Source organism: Hippocampus guttulatus, chromosome 12 (genome assembly GCF_054856545.1).
Source record: "Hippocampus guttulatus isolate MCC_2025c chromosome 12, RoL_Hgut_1.0, whole genome shotgun sequence".
NCBI lineage: Eukaryota > Metazoa > Chordata > Actinopteri > Syngnathiformes > Syngnathidae > Hippocampus > Hippocampus guttulatus.
In genome coordinates, this window is record NC_141272.1 from 6748308 (window position 1) to 6768232 (window position 19925).

At 41.7% G+C, this 19925-nt stretch overlaps 2 protein-coding genes across 2 annotated transcripts; both read right to left on the minus strand.

The window, feature by feature from the left end:
* Positions 1-5167: 5167 nt before the first annotated feature.
* rab38a (RAB38a, member RAS oncogene family) lies at positions 5168-11964 on the minus strand. The gene is made up of 4 exons (XM_086125458.1): positions 11643-11964; positions 11047-11466; positions 9418-9698; positions 5168-7179 (listed from the first exon to the last, which is right to left on the minus strand). The coding sequence occupies exons 1-4, from the start codon at positions 11779-11781 to the stop codon at positions 7024-7026; spliced, it is 996 nt and encodes a 331-aa protein (XP_085981584.1). The 5' UTR covers positions 11782-11964; the 3' UTR covers positions 5168-7023.
* Positions 11965-12186: 222 nt separating this feature from the next.
* ctsc (cathepsin C) lies at positions 12187-19299 on the minus strand. The gene is made up of 8 exons (XM_086125456.1): positions 18843-19299; positions 18111-18256; positions 16916-17070; positions 15505-15660; positions 14690-14808; positions 13554-13685; positions 12988-13220; positions 12187-12873 (listed from the first exon to the last, which is right to left on the minus strand). The coding sequence occupies exons 1-8, from the start codon at positions 19012-19014 to the stop codon at positions 12607-12609; spliced, it is 1380 nt and encodes a 459-aa protein (XP_085981582.1). The 5' UTR covers positions 19015-19299; the 3' UTR covers positions 12187-12606.
* Between the last annotated feature and the right edge of the window lie 626 nt (positions 19300-19925).

Here is a 19925-nt window from a genome sequence, read left to right on the forward strand (position 1 = left end):
ACATGGTCGGTTTTTTCGGGCCAAAAACGCCTTAACATACATAGTAGTTTTTTTCGGCTAAAAACGCCTTACTATACATGGTCGTTTTTTTCGGCTAAAAAGGCCTTACTATACATGGTCGTTTTTTTCGTCTAAAAATGGGCTAAAAATGCCTTACTATACATGGTCGTTTTTTTCGGGCCAAAAATGCCTTACTCTACATGGTCGTTTTTTTCAGGCCAAAAACGCCTTACTATACATAGTCGTTTTTTTTCGGGCCAAAAACGCCTTACTATACATGGTCGTTTTTTTTTTCGGGCTAAAAACGCCTTACTATACATGATCGTTTTTTTTCGGCTAAAAACGCCTTTCTATATATGGTCGTTTTTTTCCGTCTAAAAATGGGCTAAAATGCCTTACTATATATACATGGTCATTTTTTTCGGGCCAAAAATGCCTTACTATACATGGTCGTTTTTTTCGGGCCAAAAATGCCTTACTATACATGGTCGTTTTTTTCGGCTAAAAACGCCTTACTAAACATGGTCGTTTTTTTGGGGTCTAAAAATGGGCTAAAAACGCCTCTCTATACATGGTCGTTTTTTTTCGGGCCAAAAACGCCTTACTATTCATGGTTGTTTTTTTCGGCTAAAAAGGCCTTACTATATATACATGGTCGTTTTTTTTCGGCTAAAAAGGCCTTACTATACATGGTCGTTTTTTTCGTCTAAAAATGGGCTAAAAATGCCTTAATGTACATGGTCGGTTTTTTTTGGCCAAAAACGCCTTACTATACATGGTCGTTTTTTTCGGGCCAAAAATGCCTTACTATACATGGTCGTTTTTTTCAGGCCAAAAATGCCTTACTATACATGGTCGTTTTTTTTCGGGCCAAAAACGCCTTACTATACATGGACGTTTTTTTTTTTTTGTCTAAAAATGGGCTAAAAACGCCTTACTATACATGGTCGTTTTTTTTCGGGCCAAAAACGCCTTACAATATATGGTCGTTTTTTTCCGGCCAAATACGCCTTACTATACATGGCTATTTTTTTCGGCTAAAAACGCCTTACTATACATGGTCGTTTTTTTCGGGCTAAAAACGCCTTACTAAACATGGGCGTTTTTTTCGGGCCAAAAATGCCTTACTATACATGGTCGTTTTTTTCGGGCTAAAAACGCCTTACTAAACATGGGCGTTTTTTTTCCGGCCAAAAACGCCCTACTATACATGGTCGTTTTTTTCGGGCCAAAAACGCCTTACTCTACATGGTCGTTTTTTTTTTTTGTCTAAAAATGGGCTAAAAACGCCTTACTATACATGGTCGTTTTTTTTCGGGCTAAAAACGCCTTACTATACATGGTCGTTTTTTCGGCTAAAAACGCCTTACTATACATAGTCGTTGTTTTCGGGCCAAAAATGCCTTACCATAAATGGTCTTTTTTTTTTCGGGCCGAAATCGCCTTACAAGACATGGTCGTTTTTTAAGGCGAAAAACGCCTTACTATACATGGCGGTTTTTATCGGGCTAAAAACGCCTTAATATACATAGTCTTTTTTTTCGGGCCAAAAACCGCCTACTATAAATGGTGGGGTTTTTTGGGCCAAAAACGACTTATAATACATGGTCGTTTTTTTCAGGCCAAAAACACCTTTCGATACGTGGTCGTTTTTTTCGTCTAAAAACACCTTACTATATGTGGTCGGTTTTTTTTCCGTCTAAAATCTCCTTACTCTTCATGGTAGTTTTTTTCGGCTCAAAATACCTTACTCTTCATGGTCGTTTTTTTGGGCCAAAAACGCCTTACTATATACATGGTCGGGTTTTTTCGGCTAAAAACACCTTACTCTTCATGGTCGTTTTTTTCGGGCCAAAAACGCCTTACTATTCATGGTTGTTTTTTTCGGCTAAAAAGGCCTTACTATATATACATGGTCGTTTTTTTTCGGCTAAAAAGGCCTTACTATACATGGTCGTTTTTTTCGTCTAAAAATGGGCTAAAAATGCCTTAATGTACATGGTCGGTTTTTTTTGGCCAAAAACGCCTTACTATACATGGTCGTTTTTTTCGGGCCAAAAATGCCTTACTATACATGGTCGTTTTTTTCAGGCCAAAAATGCCTTACTATACATGGTCGTTTTTTTTCGGGCCAAAAACGCCTTACTATACATGGACGTTTTTTTTTTTTTGTCTAAAAATGGGCTAAAAACGCCTTACTATACATGGTCGTTTTTTTTCGGGCCAAAAACGCCTTACAATATATGGTCGTTTTTTTCCGGCCAAATACGCCTTACTATACATGGCTATTTTTTTCGGCTAAAAACGCCTTACTATACATGGTCGTTTTTTTCGGGCTAAAAACGCCTTACTAAACATGGGCGTTTTTTTCGGGCCAAAAATGCCTTACTATACATGGTCGTTTTTTTCGGGCTAAAAACGCCTTACTAAACATGGGCGTTTTTTTTCCGGCCAAAAACGCCCTACTATACATGGTCGTTTTTTTCGGGCCAAAAACGCCTTACTCTACATGGTCGTTTTTTTTTTTTGTCTAAAAATGGGCTAAAAACGCCTTACTATACATGGTCGTTTTTTTTCGGGCTAAAAACGCCTTACTATACATGGTCGTTTTTTCGGCTAAAAACGCCTTACTATACATAGTCGTTGTTTTCGGGCCAAAAATGCCTTACCATAAATGGTCTTTTTTTTTTCGGGCCGAAATCGCCTTACAAGACATGGTCGTTTTTTAAGGCGAAAAACGCCTTACTATACATGGCGGTTTTTATCGGGCTAAAAACGCCTTACTATACATGGCGGTTTTTATCGGGCTAAAAACGCCTTAATATACATAGTCTTTTTTTTCGGGCCAAAAACCGCCTACTATAAATGGTGGGGTTTTTTGGGCCAAAAACGACTTACTATACATGGTCGTTTATTTCGGGCCAAAATCGTCTTATAATACATGGTCGTTTTTTTCAGGCCAAAAACACCTTTCGATACGTGGTCGTTTTTTTCGTCTAAAAACACCTTACTATATGTGGTCGGTTTTTTTTCCGTCTAAAATCTCCTTACTCTTCATGGTAGTTTTTTTCGGCTCAAAATACCTTACTCTTCATGGTCGTTTTTTTGGGCCAAAAACGCCTTACTATATACATGGTCGGGTTTTTTCGGCTAAAAACACCTTACTCTTCATGGTCGTTTTTTTCGGCTAAAAACATCTTCTTATACTGTACATGGTCATTTTTTTCGGCTAAAAACGTCTTTCTGTACATGGTTGTTTTTTTCGGCTAAAAACGCCTTACTATACATCACTTGTGTCAAACTCATTTCACATAGTGGGCCACATACGGCCTCAGTAGATGTCAAGTGGGCCGGACCAATAAAATGATACCATACTTTGCTATAAACAACCAAAACAACATGTCTTTCCTTTATTTTGGTATAAAGAAGCACAAGAACATTTGGAAAATGTTGAAATTTAATAAACGTATCTTTTACAAAACATTTCATGAAGCACCTTACATTTCCTTCAACAAATGTGCAATTTACTTTTATCATTCACATTTATGCATTGCAACCGATCCCATTGATTGTACAAACTTTAACAAGTCATTGATATTGAAAAATATAGTAATGCACTTTATGATTAAATAAGATTTATAAACAAAGGAAGTTTTAAACCATTTACACGTGCATATAAAATCTAAATGTAATCCCTGCCTACACCTTACAAACTAAGGAGAGGGCTATTAAATGTGTAAATGTGAGAGTGTTATTGATAGCGTCTGCTGTCATGGGTCTGTCTCAGTGAAGGACTGAGGCTGCTGTTGTCTTCTTCTCTGGTCAAAACAGTGACGCCTAGCGGATACTTAATGAATTGCACCGTATTAAAAATATTAATTCTGTCTTTTATGCATTTTTTTTTTCATTTTTAAATTATCCTGCGGGCCTGATTGAACCTCGCGCGCGTGTGTGTGTGTGTGTGTGTGTGTGTGTGTTTGTGTGTGTGTGATGAATGGAATTCCGCATCGGTGTGCAATTGTAAAACAAGGCTGTGTGTTGAAAAAATAAATCTGAAACTGCATTTAAGTGTGGCTCAATACTGGCTGGCCATATACGGGCCGGAGTTGTAAATTGATTTCTGGCCCAAATACTTCACTCCACAACTGGCCCTCATCTGGTTTGCCAGAGTCAAGCCAGTGCCTCCTTTGCCACTCCTGGTCCGTGTTCGGCCCACATGCATTATGCCAGTGCCGACTCAAGGCCAGCTGTGCCAGCTTCATGCCGAATCCGGGCCAGATGTCTTTGCTGACTGGGAATCCATTCACCTGTTTGGAAAACGAGTGATAAACGACAGCATAAAATCAAACTTAGTCACGGCGCAGCTTCTGTGTGCAAAAACAAATGACAGCCGAGTCGTTCTGAGAAATGCAGCTGTGCGTTTCAAAGAAGTCCGGAAAACAGCCTGTGTGTGCGAGGCTTTACGTGAGCATGCTGTCACATGCCGCTTCAGGAGTCTTGTGATTTAAATTCCATGTTAGGACACCTCCTGTATTCTGTCTGTCTCACTGTCTTGTCTGTTGAGGTTTGTTGCTTAGGAGACCAGATGAGAACAGAGAAATGAATACAGGAAATCCTCTGATAATGTGCAAGTGTGCGCACTTGCGTGTGCGCGCCTGTGTGAGAGTTTGGCTTTTGACATGTTGCTGAAGAAAATTACAATCACAACTCACGTGAAAGCTATTCGCTCTTGCTTCTCTGTACCCTTATGTTGCCTCCACCAGGCAGGTGGTGAAAGGTGAAGATAGCGAGCGGTTACAGCTGTTTTGTGTGTCGGCCTATCTCACCTGTTTTTGTGGTGAACGGAAGTAACGTAAAGCATCACAATTTCAGAGTAAGTAGTATTGTACTATTTTTAGTTTGTGTCAGCAGACACTTTTTAGGTACATTGCTGTACAGACGTCGATGGTTTGAATCCAGGCTTCAGCCTTCCTATGTGGAGTTTGCATATTCGTCCCGTGCCTGTGTGGGTTTTCTCCGGGTATTCCGCTTTGCTCCCACATTCCAAAAACATACGTGGTAGGTTAATAGAACACTCGAAAGAGTTTCATATGGTTATTTTTAGGTTAAATTGCTTTAATGGTGATCATATGAATACAAAAATATACTCGAAATAAAGAGACAGGCAGACAGGAAAGTTGTGGTTTATTCTTGGTGATAACTGGACACATCTTTGGTTCCATAATTTGTCGGTATGTACAGTAAAGTATTTACACAGCGAGGGATCGGCGGTTCCCACTCAGTGTTTGTCTCTATATGTGCCCTGCAACTGACTGGCGACCAGTTCAGGATGTAGTCTGCCTTCCGCCCGAAGTCAGTTGGGATTGGCTTCGGCAACTCCCCACAATGCCTGTTCAGGGTAAGCGTTGTTGAAAATGGATGGATGGATATAACGTATATATGAAACCAGCAGGTCCAAATAAAAATACATTTAGTATGCTTATCTTGCAACAATGTGTTTGTTATTACCTTTTGGAAGCATGTTCAAATCTATCTTAAGTATAAAAATACTATACATGTTTTCATATCCTCTAATTGGATTTATAAATAAACTATTTAGTAAGCATGAATATTACATTTTGGGGGGCGGAGGGGTTGATGAACGGTTATGTGGGAATATACTGTGTGACTTATTAGGGCTGTGCACATAAATTTGTCTGAAGTATAAAAATATTATCCTGGTTAATGTTTTCATATCCTCTGCCCTTGCATTTATAAATGAAATGTTTGGGAAGCATGAAATTTACATTTTGAACAGGGCATTATACTTCAACATGTGTTGTACCCGTGCCCGCGTGGGTTTTCTCTGGGTATTCCGGATTCCTCCCACATTCTAAAAACATTCATGGTAGAGGTAAGATCGGGCCGCCTGAGCCCGACCAAAATATGGTCAAAATATTTGGACAAAATATGGTGTCGATCAGCGGTGTCAAACTCGTTTTTGTCACTGGCCACGTCATAGTTATGGTTTTCCTCGGAGGGCTGTTATGACTGTTAACCCACATAAAATGTATGATCACCTTATATTGTCACATATACACAGCGAATTGATGGGTAACTAGTTTTGAAATCAAAAGCCAGTAAATTGTTTGTTCAACTATTTTTCAATTTATTTTAAGGGACAGATTGGTAATTTTCGTTTATTTTTTTTTTAATATTTTTGCAATATTGCATATTTCACTGCAACAAGACAATGTGCAAGGCACAAAGTGGACACAAATGATTTGCCTTCATGGGCCACATAAAATGTCGCAGGATCTGGATCACGGGCCCCGATTTTGACATCTGTGGTGTAGATAAAGTGCTCTATAAGTGTACCCCTTTGACCAAATTTTTCAAATTGGACTTTTTTTTTCCTTTGGACAATGATGTGTTTTTATTGAAAGTACAATTAGTAAACTTATTTGACTTGATTTGGAACTCGTGAGTTGAACGAATCCCCAACGCTCTGGCTATGAGTCCGAGATCTACTTATTTTCAACTGCAGTTTTGTTTTTTTGCGGAGGAGAGCTGCTTGGCATAATTGCAAAGGAGATAAAGAACACTCTGTTTGTAGTCAGTAGAAAACGGACACAAAAGAGACGAAAAAAAAAAAAAGAGTGAAGCAAACCAAAGAGTGGGCGAAAGACTGCGATGCAAAGGTCATAAGGAGTGACAGCCAACATGTATTGAAGATCTGAACCTTGAACAGAGATATTCCCCCTCTGAACATGTTCATAGACTAATCGCATCTCCATGGTTACAGAAGTGTGAGTGCTAAAGATGCGGGGGACCTTGTTTTTGACAGCAACACGAATCCTCGTCTATTGTTCTCAACCTTTTCTTTTGTCCGCTCATTCCTTCAGCTCTTGCCTTCCTCGAGCCAAAACGAACCGTCGGAGGAGAAAAACATCCTCCCTAAAAATCAAGAAGCTCTACCTCTGCACACACGGTCCAAGTTTGTGCGGAATGACATACACAAGGACGCTCACGCGTTGAGAGCCATTACTGCGATCTAAAGCAGGAGGTGCATGTCCCGCCTTTGTCCGTTTCTAATTGGGGGGTGATGGTGTCGTGGACCTCCGACTGGAGCATGTCGTTCTCACTGGTGATGATGTGTTTCACCAAGCAGTTAGCCGCCTCGTCAATGTTGATGTTTTCCTAAGCGTGAAGATAGAAAGGGGGGGGGGGGGGGGGGGGGGATGACACAATATCAATGCAAAATACTGTCTTGGCCCGAATATAAGAGGGCCCTGATTATAAGACGACCCCCTCTTTTTCAAGACTCAAGTTTGAAAAAAGACTTTTTGAACACCAAAGAAATTTTTATATAGAAAATAATTAAACTTCTGAAACAAATGATTCTAACAATATATTTGAGAGAAAAAGCATGTTATTTTGCCTCATTCAAATCTTAATATCTGAACATTTAAATATGTAAACTATTATTTTCTTCGCTTTTCTTTCTTACCACTATTTTTTATTTTTCTTCTTCGTGCTACCGCTATTTTTTATTTTTATTCTGAGTGACAGGGGTTCGCTTTGGCCTGGAGAGTCAAGTTCAGCATTCGCTTCAACGATATCTGGCGCCATCTAGCGTCATCAATGGGTATAATGTCTAGACCCCGAATATAAAACGACCTCCCACTTTTTCAGTCTTATTTCAATGCAAAAAAACACCGTCTTATATTCGGGCCAATGCAGTAATTGAATCGAAAAATGTTTTCCTCCACTATATTTGGCTTAGCATGTGTACAGCGGGATTTGTCTCCATGCTAAGTACAGCTTAGCCTCTGCCTGTTTGTAAATTCTAAAGTGAAGGTATCACTATATTATGACATAGTGAAATATATTTTATATTAGGACTATGCTTCGTAGGATCTCATTAGATTGTGCAGATGTGCCAACTGTTGCGGGTGTCAAAGCGTGTGCATGTCTACGTGCATGTCTTGTTCTATTTTCCTCCCTTCCCACCTGGCTGTGACATTCCCGCAGCACATCACTCATGACACGCGAGGCCTTTAAGGTTGGGTCATTGTGTCGCTTCAAGTCACACATGCCACACAAGTCAACATTTTTGTCTGGAGTCAACATGACTCCTTGCTTTCCGAGAAGATATTTGAGCAGAAGATATTGATCACTGGGTGACTAAATCAATCAAACTGCCTTGTCTGATACTCTTATATAAGTAGTTCAGGTAGCACAGCTAGAGTACATTGATGGGAGTCAGCTTCTCCCAACACAGTTTAAAACACATCTGATCGATTATAATGTAACTTGGCAAAGGCACAGCAGAGGTCCATGAAGTGAAATATGTGTCTAACAATATGTGATTGAGGCCACAGTACGCACTCAATGATCCTTTTTTAAAATGCAACTGAAGAGTTGACTGGAATAACTAATAACAACTGAATAAATGCATAGAGGAGTACACTGCGCTACCTTTGTCCTCAGCGGCCCGATTAACCTACTTAGAGATCGTATCTGCACAAAAACATCTTTTGTGGGAACTAAAATGGACTTGACGTTAACCCTTAGAGCCCTATTTCTGTATTGAGAAGTCCAGCGCTAGGTCCAGTCTAACTGTGCGCATCGATGAGGTTTTCAGACAGGTTATTCATACTGTACGTATGTATTATTAGTTGTAAAAATAGAAGTAAAAATGTTAGTTTTTGTTGATGACAATGTCACTTATTGTTAATTATTAGTCTGAATTTCTTGAAACTTTTATTGGAAGCTTGGCTTTTTCATCTGATTTGTATTTCATCCGTTATTGTATTTCATTCACAAATTTCATCATTTGACAATAAAGTGGTACTTGAGTTGACTTGACTTGGCTTTTTATCATTAGTTAGAATAGATTTGTTTATTAATTAGTTATTGTTTAGGTGGTGCGGTGATCGATTGGTTAGCATGTCCACCTCACAGTGCAGAAAGGTCCACGATTTGATTCGGGCCTTTGGCCTTCCTTTGTGGTGTTTGCATGTTCTCCCCATGCCAGTGTGGTTTTTCTCTAGGTACTTCTGTTTCCTCCCACATTTCAAAAGCATGCACTGCCGGTTAATTGTTTGCTCTAAATTGAGTGTGTGATTGTGAGTGTGAATGGTTCACTGTTCTCAATCTCATTGTTTGTACAAGTACTGTACAGTAGTTGTATCAGTTGGGCTTTAAAACAAAAAGATTTCATTTTCTATGTAAGTGAGAGTGAAACTGCAGAACTCCCAAAGCACACACTTCTACGAGATACTACAATGTTACAGTTTTTCAAAAGGGCAGTTTGGAAGGGGCTATTGAATTTGAGGCAGATTTTGACCGTTTGTACCCGCCCGTTGCAAGTGAATAGTAAGTGTGTGTGTGTGTGTGTGCGTGTGTGTGTGTGTGTGTGTGTCTGTGTTTTACCTTAGCAGATGTCTCAAACCATCCCACAAAGCCATTCTCCTGGCAGAACTGCTCCATCTTTATTCCATTATTGGTGAGTACATCCCGTCCTTGGTCACATTTGTTCGCCAAGAGCACCGTGGCCACATGGTTCCCATTGGCCAGTGTCACTTTGGAGTCCAAGTCCTCCTTCCATTTGGTGACAGCCTCGAAGGAGGCGGGCCTTGTCACATCAAACACAATGAAGGCGCCCATTGCCTCGCGGTAATATACGCGGGTCATGTTGCCAAATCTCTCTTGACCTATAAAAGACAGAACGGAACGGATGATGGCATTTACATCGGAAACGCGTCCCTACTGACGAAATCTTCTAGTTAAGAAATTTCTTCCAGAATCAATTGATTTCGTAAGTAGAGGTATCACGGTAATCGCTTGATGATATTTTTTTATCAATTAAAGTGGACGAATATCAAAGAGGCTCTTCACATTTTCTGTATGTGAAAAAAAAAATTCTTAAGGAGGATCCCGCCAAAGTGAAGGACCTCATTACAATGAGATCTCACAAGTTGACTAATTGAGTAAACTTCTAAAAGGCTTGGCAGAATGTTTACAGTTCTTTCTAAAAGGGCCACAATAAACACTCTTGGAATAAACGGGCTGGGCCTCAAATCTGGCTCACATGAGGCACAGACACATGACTGCTTGTGCTTAGTGGAGAAAGCGCAGCGCAGAGCTGTGAGCAGCAGGCAACTTCAGCGACTCTCGCATGAGATGATCCTGCTATTGGAATGTTTGGTTCTGCTCTCCCAGCCACAAACCATCATTCATTATCTGAACAACTCAAATCAAACATCAAGAACCAAGGACTTCACTATTTGATTGTGCTCGTATTATTGTACCGGTAATCGTTAGCGAGCTACTGTGTGAAAAATGAAAATGAAGAGGTCAAAGCAAGAGTAACCATTTAAAAGAAAAATAAGTGGACTGAAATCAAGCATTGAAATGGAAAAACACTGTTTCACGCTTTCTTAGTATCTCATTGGGGATTTGTTGGCATAAACTGATAACTTTGCAGAGGTCTCTTTCCAGAGCTCGAGATAAATTGTTGATTTTTTTTTCTCCACACACGAGATGCCACTCATGTGTGAAACAACTGCAAACATGCAAAGTGAGAGAAACGGTCACATGTTTCCATCACATGTGCAGTATGCTTCCAGAAATAGTATTGTCGTTTGCGAATGCTGTACTTTAATGAGGGAAACAACTTCTGCAAAAACTCCCCATCCGAGCAGGCGCTTATGGTTTAACATGGATTTAATTTGAAATAAAAGTCTCCGAGCAATACTGTTATGGTTGATGAAAAAAAAAGGGGGGGGGGGGGGGACCTTATTGTGGTCCCCCCCAAAAAACCAACAACAATTACAGTATTCACATAAATTCCCCCCTTTGCTTCGTTCATATCATTAGTCAAGTTATTTTAAGTAAGCATGCTTGCAAATCACTTCTTTTCTCTTCACATCAATTCTTTTATGGCACTTTATGAGATATTCCATTGCTAAGCTTCTACAGCCTAAACCATGTTATTTCTAACAGCACCCGGAGCGTGTCGAAAAGTAGCCACAAGAAAGTACAAAAGTGGCCGAGTGGTACCTGCGATATCCCACAGCTGGAGGCGCACAGTCTCCTGGTCCAAGTTGAGCACTTTGAGGGCAAAGTCTACACCGATGGTGGCTCTGTAGTTTGGGCTAAAATTGTGGTGCACATAGCGCTTGATGATGCTGGTCTTGCCCACACCCAGGTCTCCTATAACCAAGATTTTGTAGAGGTGTTCTTTGGCATGGTTGTTCTGCATGGTGGGCGAGGAGGGCGAGGGCCAAGCATGAATCCACTGGAGTGGAAGCGGCCACGGGATGAAGAAGTGAGGTGGAGAGTTGGGAGTGAGCTTGTAAGGAAAGGGGAGGTGAACTTGGAATGATCCAGTTTCCGTGTGTGTGTGTGTGTGTGTGTTGGGTGGAGCTGGGAGTGAGCTATTGGGTAGGGACAACCTTGTGACTGACACTGAGGGGTGGCCTGGGTGGTTTCATGGCCCGTAGCATATGAAAACAGAAAAGCGCAGCAGTCACGGATGTATATCTGTGGTTCTTAGAAAGTCCAGCAGAATGTTCACACGCTGACCCACACTGGAAGTCAATGTTTTATTTGCCTTTACAATCAAACACTATGAAAGAGATAAAATAAAAACTCACTGAGATATGTGCTGTCATTTGTCTGTGAATGGCGGTCCGGGGGTCCAGTGGTTAGCGCGTCGACCTCACAGGCACGGACGGGGGAGAACATGCAAACTCCACACAGGGGGCGGGGCGGTCCTGGAATTGAATCTTGCATCTCTGTATTGTGAAACAGATGTGCTAACCAGTGGACACTGTGCCCCAAGTACACAATCAAACACAACAAAATATACACACGTTACCGTACAACATATTAGAAGTGACACATGCAGAACAATACTGTGCCTTTTGTTCATTTTCCCCCCCATAGCTTATCACGTACAGTATTTCCAATTGTTAATTTGTTTAGAAGGGGCAAATAATAATAAGTTTAAACTTTGTGTAACAGCCTGGTCAGCTGTTCAATCTGAAGGTCAGAAGAAGCCACAAGATGCAATGTAGTGGAGAAAAATAATCGACATTATTAAAGTGTTCCTGTGATTTGTCATCAGCCGTTTGATTAACATCACAACATTGTGTATTCAAAAAAGGTGTTATAATGTGAATGTTTTGACAGCGAGACTTGTGTTCATTATGATCTCCCTTTATTATTAAGAAAGGCACACAGACAGTTTAACTCTGATTCACTGACATCAGAACAGCCAGTGTGCTTCCCTGAGATAAACGAGGCCCTGATCGGCAGATATTACAAAGTAACCTCACATGACTTAACCCCTTTCGATAATTACAACCTCACATCTGTTGGTACAACTCACACAAACGCGACACAATCATTGAGGAGATATCCATGCATTTTAAATGCATTTTTAAAATCATAACCGACTTGTAAAGGTGTCCTTCACAAGTGGAGCTGAAACTAAAATCTAACCAGCATACTTGCGATTTCCTGTTTGCGATACTGTTTCGTCATTAAACTGTCAAACCACACATGCACTGCACGAGAGCTCGCTGACAGGGCGTCATAAAATTTTTTAAAAAGCCTCTAGAGTTTGGGGATGGGCTTGGCTGCAACCGCGATGCTTTCGATGGAACACTCATCGCTTCCCCGGCGGATTCTGAAATAGCCCCCCTCTCCCCAGCTGGTGCCCCAGCTATTCTTGACAAGCCAGTACTTCTGGCCAGTCATGTGACAGCGGCCGTAGCCCACCAGCAGCACGGCGTGGTTGGTCAGCTCGAAGGGGTTGAGGGAGTCCAAAATGCCCGTGTGGTGGTAGATGCCCTCCTTGTAGTACATGAAGTCTGGGTACACCTGCAAAGGAAGTGATAATGCATCACTGCAGGCCCATTCCATATCCTCTGGTGGTCAATTCATGACAATTGTAGTTGGAACTGGAAGGAGAACAAGAATACCGGTAGTTTATACCTCAAAGGACACTGCCATAGGGCCATTCTGGAGCAGTTCCATTTTCATGGCTTCCTCACTGCAGCCGCCATAAAATCCTCCCACATAGCTGTACTCCGCTACGTAAGCGCGGCCGCAGTTTTTAGGTATGCCGCAGGGAGTGTTCTTTCCAACGTATGGAAAACAGGACTCATCCACAATACCGAAATCCTGGACGTACTTTCCAATCAGGTATGGAAAGCCGCCATCGCAACCTGAAAAATGAGAGAGGAGGAAAGAGTTTAGACCTTAGTTGGGTCAACGATGAGATGTTTAATAATAACTGCCCAGAGGAAATACAAAACTAGAACACAGCCTATCCTAGCAATCCCCAAGTAGATTAACTCATTCACTCCCAAAGACGTTTTTAAACGTCTTTTCAGACTTGGTCTAGAATTGGCTGGTACTGAATGAGTTAATCTGCTTGTGTCCACAAAACTGCATTCATTAAGTTCACGACATTAGCTTTAGCAATTATGAACATAATATTGAAGTGCTGCTTTGTCTTAGGCGATGCTGTTTTGTAACCTGTGAAACAGGTCCCATACCTTGGGAAAATTCAGAGCAGGAGACCACTTGTTGGGGGCTGAGTATGGGAGCCTCACTGTTGTTGGTTAGGATTCGAATGCGAGCCTCTAACATTCCCATGGAGGCGAAGGAGTAGCAGCTACCGCATGAACCTAGACAAAAAAAAACGTTTTTTTGTTTTTTTTTTGTTGAAATTAGTAAAATGAGCCTTTAAAGATTATTGTCTGGCATACCGCAAGAAATCAACTTTTGTGATATGAATCAGGGTACACACTTAGAACACCCGCAAACCCCAAGGAATAAATTGGGACAATCCGTGAAAATATAATTAACTTGCCAGTCAATCGCAGGGCACACAGAGACAAATACTCGATCTATCCACACACACACACACATTTATACACACTAGGAAAATTTAGAGTCTTCAGTGAACGCAACGCGCGTGTGTTGTATGTGGGAGAAGGTCGTAGCACCCAGAGAAATCACACGCAATCACAGAGAGAACATACAAGGAGCGGAGCCCAGATTCGAACCCCAAACCTCAGAACTGAGTTCACCATGTTGCAGAGTCGACACCTTTTAAAAATACGAAACTATCTTTTCATAATGAAATAGCTGGCAGGAAAAAAAAATGAGGCCAAAGCAATCGCTGCAGTGAAACGTTAACACCACAAACGGGATGTTATGAAACATTCCAGTTCCTTTGTGAATCGAAGCAATGCGTCAATGAGGAGCCGCCTGACTTGACAGGCTTCGGCGCTGCAGTACAACACGGTAGCTTAGAGGGGTTTCGAGTCAAACACTCCAGCCCCCCTCCAGATCCTAAAGCACAGCCCTGCAGAGTTGCTCTCAGACACTCCAACCACTCGGCGCGCTTAATCCCACCACTCACTCACTCACTCACACACCAGGCTGAGCAGAAAGACAAGAAAAGCGCCCAGACGAGTCAGGCCTGCCAGGAGGGAGGCGAGCAAGCTGCTGCTCAGCGTCTGGGGCTCGCCATGCTGCGCACGTCTTTGTGCAAGATTTCATCCGGCACCGATCAAACATATCTTCTCCTACTTCATTATTTCCAAACCTGCGGTAATGAAATGTTATTTTAATGATTGTACGTACCTGCTTAGAATTGAACAGAATTAAGTCGAGTGAATGTTACCTTGGTTTCGCACGGGGCTGACAAAGTTTATGCCATCTACGCTCCTCCAGTCCCAGTGCTGTGGTAGAGCTGCTGCCGACTTGGCTGCTTGAGTTGACACGGGTGTAGGGCGAACATGGCTGAAGCATGGCAAAAAAATCATTTTAAAAAAAGAGACAGGGTGTCACAATAGTCACTAGGATACACTTCCTTTTTTTCCATTTCTTCTCAGGTCTCATTTGGACAGACGCGAGGATATCGGCGTTTGACAGCTGATGCTCTTGAGCATAGCATTCCCTTGCCCATGTCTCACAAAAAGCAATTAGTTACTAGAATGGTCAAGAGAAATCCCGAAATAAAGCAACACATGTTCAAAATCGCCAACACTGAAGACGTGTCGTTGCTCTTTTTCGCTGGCACTGCCGACACACGCGAACATCGACTCGACTCAAGAAAAGCAGCCTATAGTTTACGTTTTACGTTGACTTCATAAAGGCTGTGAGGGCCGCTGAGATACTGCGAACGAGTCAAATGTGGCCCGTGAGCCGTACCATGCCTAGATGTACCGTACTCTAAATTCATGAGGTCGGTGGGTCAGGGGGAAAAAAAATGAGCATCAAACAACCTCTGGTACTTTTTTGATAACCACAGCAAAATTGTTATGTGCACCGCTGTTGATAGTCTCCCGATACAACATAAGGGCATGGTGATTTATTTATTTTTAATCTTTTTAATTTGCTTTTAATCGCATTTTGGAAAAGTCCTCATCAAATACTGCATCGTCAGTGCTGGTTGTTTTCAACTGTGTGTGATAAGATTGTAAAAAAAAAACTCACAGTGGAATATGGGAGGCGGGTCCTCCTGCCCTGTAGTGCAGGTCCTGCAGCGTGTACGTCTTGTATTCCGGGTAGGACACAGCCTTCCAAGAGTTCTGGGCTGAGTTAATGGACTCAATGACACCCCGGTTTGGTGTAAAGGGCCTGTTGAGCAGCCTAAGGTGACGAGACAAATGTCAGGGGCCTGTACTGCTGCAAGCCCTCGGCTCACATGAAACGAAGCAGCAATGCAAAAGTCATACAGTCATCTGAGGCTCGATTGTGTCATTTGATCAGATCTTAAGTTCAAAGCACAGTTTTGACATTGCAACTCTAACAAAAATCATCTTCAAAGTAAAACTCGCCAATGGCCCATGAGACAAAAAGATCCATATTATTTACTCGAGAACGCGCATGAATGCACGACTGACAAAAGGGAAAAGTGCCTCTGATTTATTGTCCAACAATAAACAGCACGACACAGTTAACGCTGAAGCATGGGGAGATGATTTGACAAAATCTTTACAGCTCTGCTGCACACTCGCCGAAGGAAATTTGGTATTAATCATGCACCGGGCTAAATGGAAGACTTCAAATGCAGTTGAACAATGAGCGTAAACATTTACTGACATTTGGGAAGGAAAAAGGCGCCCTCTGATTTTACTTGTGTTTTATAGTACAGGCAACATTTGTTTGGTTTTTTTAAAATGCGTAATAGGGAAAAAGTTCTTAAGTGATTCACTCCCAAAGACGTTTATAAACGTCTTTTCAGACTTGGTCCAGAATTGGCTGGTACTGAATGAGTTAAAAGGAACACAGAGTGCAATGCGCACGAAAAAACTAGGTGGCCGCTGTGTATCAAATGACGCTGTAAATCAACACGATTTTTTTTCCACTTACAAGAAATGATGATATATTTCTATCAATGTGTTTTAATAGTAGAGGACAGTGGTTGTTCTTTAGGACCTGTTTTGTCATCATGGTTGGGGTTCCCTTCAAAGTGATAAAGGGTCAAAGGATTGAAAAAAAAACGTAAGAAAAATGACTGATATGTGTCTAATACTGCAGTGACGTGTCAACAGTCACTTGGGGACACAGGCGTGGTGAGGAAAAAGAGAATAAGCCAATGATTATCGTCTGCAGTTACTGACAATGATCTTGGGGGTTAAGATTTCCAGATTGCCGCTTGTGGTGAAAGTGGCACTGTGAGTATAAAAGTGGTTGCAAAGGTGAAGTACATTAAATGTGGATTAATGTTCTTATCAATTACAGTGAATGTGTTCATGTGATTCACTGACTAGATATGAATCCTCTAAAAGGGTTTTAAGGACTTTACCTAGCTGAGGAAATAGGAGAATAGGTTGTAATGTTGGCGTAGATCAATATAGGTTTCATTGCGTGTCATTTGTTGTTTTGTAAAAATAACATTTACCTGGAGCTCAAGACTGATTTATGGTGAACCCGTGGTGGGATTGGGTTCACTTTCTTGCCAACAAAACACCCCCAGTTGTTTCCCAAGACATCATGCACCCATCCTGGCAGGGTATGGTCACAATAGCTGGTCACCTTCTGGCCCTCTTCAGTGTACTAAAATAAGAGAAGAAAACATTCAAAAACGTTGCACATAGAGTGACGTTTAAGTCATTTCATCGCGACAGATTTGGGGAAAGGATGTACTTTTGGTTCAGGATTTATGAGAACTAACCACCAGAGGGAAGCAATAGCAGACTGTCATGATTCCGTTCTGTTTATTCCCCAGTCTCAGTGGGAGTGGTGTTCCGGTGCGCCACTGTTCCTCGATCGAACACGTACTATTTAAGGACATCCTGCACAACAACTGACTGTCGGATAATTCGTCTTGCTCAAGCCATTGTTCATGTGCAATTTTTTGTTGATGTTCTCAATATCGCCCCGTATTCACGTTCTCCATTCTTGGTTCTCTGTTTTTTGTAAGTAGTTTGCCTGTGTTTATTATTACTCTCGGTTTTGGTATTTTCATGAATGGGTCATCTTGTCCTTTTGGTGACAAGGTATTTTCGTTTGGTTTCACTTGTCTTCTCATGGTGTGTCTACCAGCGTCATTATTTGTTCTTTGTCGGCTTTGCGCCACTTTTTCCTGTAAAAAATAAAATAAAATACTGTATATATACCTGTATATATATATATAATTATTATTATTTTTTTGTATACCTTTATCTGAGTTTACGTTTGTCGAGTCCGATTCTGTTCCTGAACGTTCTGGAACCATAACACAGACTAGGAGGAAGTGAAATAATCTTTTTTTTTGTTTGTTTGGTTTTTTTTTTAAGTCAAAGGAGACACAATGTTTCCTCTATAAATGCGTCATGTGTCATGTGAGAGAAAGCAGAAACAATAATCTGTGGTCCGGTTGCTGAATGAGGATGATGAACATTTGTAAAAAAAAAAAATCAATTCACATGTGCATCTGGGATACAGCATAAAAATAAGAATAAATGTTGAAAAATGACATCAGATATACATGGATCAACATCAGATCTCTTGAAAGTGCCGGGTAAACAGACAGATTGGCTCTACCCCATCAATGTGACCGTGACAACACCACAACAAAACATTCCATTAAAATGACACAATGTATTTTTGTTTACCTTAAAGTATGCAAACCATTTATAGCCGTTGGTGACTACTTCAAAGCCCTGGTTGTAGATTAGGGTGAAGTAACCAGTGTTTCCCAGCTTGTCAAAGGCCACGGACAGCTTCTCAAGGGTCACCATCACCACGCTCTCACCTGTTGCTGAAAAGGACAAGGAGAAGTGTCGACTGACTAGCCAAAAACATCACCCTTGTCTTTAGACAACTGCTGTTAGAGCATACGTTCTATCCATATATTTTCGATACAATGGGGTACACCCTAGACTGTACTGTTTAGTGTCTTTTATTTCTATCTATCGATCTATCCATCCATTTTCTGAACCGCTTTATCCTCACAAGGGTCACGGGCGTGCTGGAGCCTCTCCCAGCCGGCTTCAGGGGACACCCTGAACCGGTTGCCAGCAAATCGCAGGGCACACAGACGAAAAACCATCCGTGCTCACACTCACACATAAGGACAATTTGGAGTGTTCAATCAGCCCATCATGCATGTTTTTGGAATGTGGGAGGAAACCGGAGTACCCGGAGAAAACCCACGCAAGCCCGGGGAGAACATTCAAGCTCCACACCCGCTACCTCTGCACTGTGTGGTCGATGCGCTAAACACTGGACCACTGGTGGACCACCGAGATATATATATATATATATATATATATTGACAGTTGTAACTCTCCCACTGTCGTACTGCCAATACTTTGGCCATAATTGTGAGAACGTAGGTTGCCTACTTTCAGCGGAACAGTTGAGGGTCTTGTCGTGGCCCCCGCTGGACACCTGGAACGCCCACGTCCCCAGCAGGTCCTCGTAGCTGCAGTTGGCCGGGGTGTCCCCCCAACAAACCCCAGTACATATCACGAATGCATACGCCAGAACACCACTCAACCTCATCTTGACAAACATGCAAAGTTGAGCAATTTCGCGTCTTCTTCCTGCTCCACTTGACTTTGCAGTGCTGCCTAATTTTAGTAAGGCAAACTTTTTCCACAAAAACAAAGACGACCTCAATCGTCAAGATCATATTCAATTTACGTACACGGAAGTAGCTAGCACCGAGCTATTTTAGACACATAAAGTTCCATGGAACGAAAGTTTATGCTTCTATCGTCGACTAACGAAGATTTGTAAGTGGAGTCTGTCGGGTATTCTTCATTATTGCTTAATTTTAGCTCCACTAGTTCCGAATTGCAACAGCTACAGCTAACGTGAGTAAGGAAGTAACTATCTTGCTTCAAAAATATTCTTTGTGATGGCACACAGTTTCGTTTTCGCCCTCACGTGACCATAACTTCTGCGCAGGCGTACAAATGAAATCACGTTACAAAAACATGCACGTTCGGCTAATTAACCCTTTCATGCACTCTGTAACGTGTAACTTGATGACATATGTCTGATATGGCCTGGGTTATACTTTGCCCTCCCATGAGTCTTCAATTGGCCAAATGTCTATGTTTTTGGAATGCATCATTACTTGCAGAGAAAATGTATTTCTGAAACGAATGCCTCCATTCAACAATCGGTTGATGTGCTCATCCTGCTTGAGTTCTACTTGACAAGGTGACGCTAACAGCAAAGAGGGTGTTAGTGTTTGTTTGTACTACTGTACAGTCTGTCCACCCAAATCTGTGAGCAATGCAATGGTGAACAGCAAGCACTTTCATTTCATGAACACGTGGGAGCAGCCACTTCACCCTTGTGTTACGTCCTCATTTAGATGAAGTGCTTTCACAATCACTTATGTCCGACCAGACCCATACACCTACGCACTTCAGAATGCCGTTCATACTATAGGGAAGGCCATATTTCTTTGTGCA

Excerpts from the sequence above, each read along its gene's own strand:
- rab38a (XM_086125458.1), bottom strand. The coding sequence starts at position 11,781 with ATGCAAGATTCAATTCCAGGACCGCCCCGCCCCCTGTGTGGAGTTTGC. Across the intron at positions 11,467-11,642 it reads AAATGACAGCACATATCTCA|GCCACCCCTCAGTGTCAGTC; the intron begins GTGAGTTTTTAT and ends GAAACCACCCAG. Across the intron at positions 9,699-11,046 it reads CCAGCTGTGGGATATCGCAG|GTCAAGAGAGATTTGGCAAC; the intron begins GTACCACTCGGC and ends TGTCTTTTATAG.
- ctsc (XM_086125456.1), bottom strand. The coding sequence starts at position 19,014 with ATGTTTGTCAAGATGAGGTTGAGTGGTGTTCTGGCGTATGCATTCGTG. Across the intron at positions 17,071-18,110 it reads AATGGTTTGCATACTTTAAG|TACACTGAAGAGGGCCAGAA; the intron begins GTAAACAAAAAT and ends CTCTTATTTTAG. Across the intron at positions 13,686-14,689 it reads CAGCCCCGTGCGAAACCAAG|GTTCATGCGGTAGCTGCTAC; the intron begins GTAACATTCACT and ends TTTTTTGTCTAG.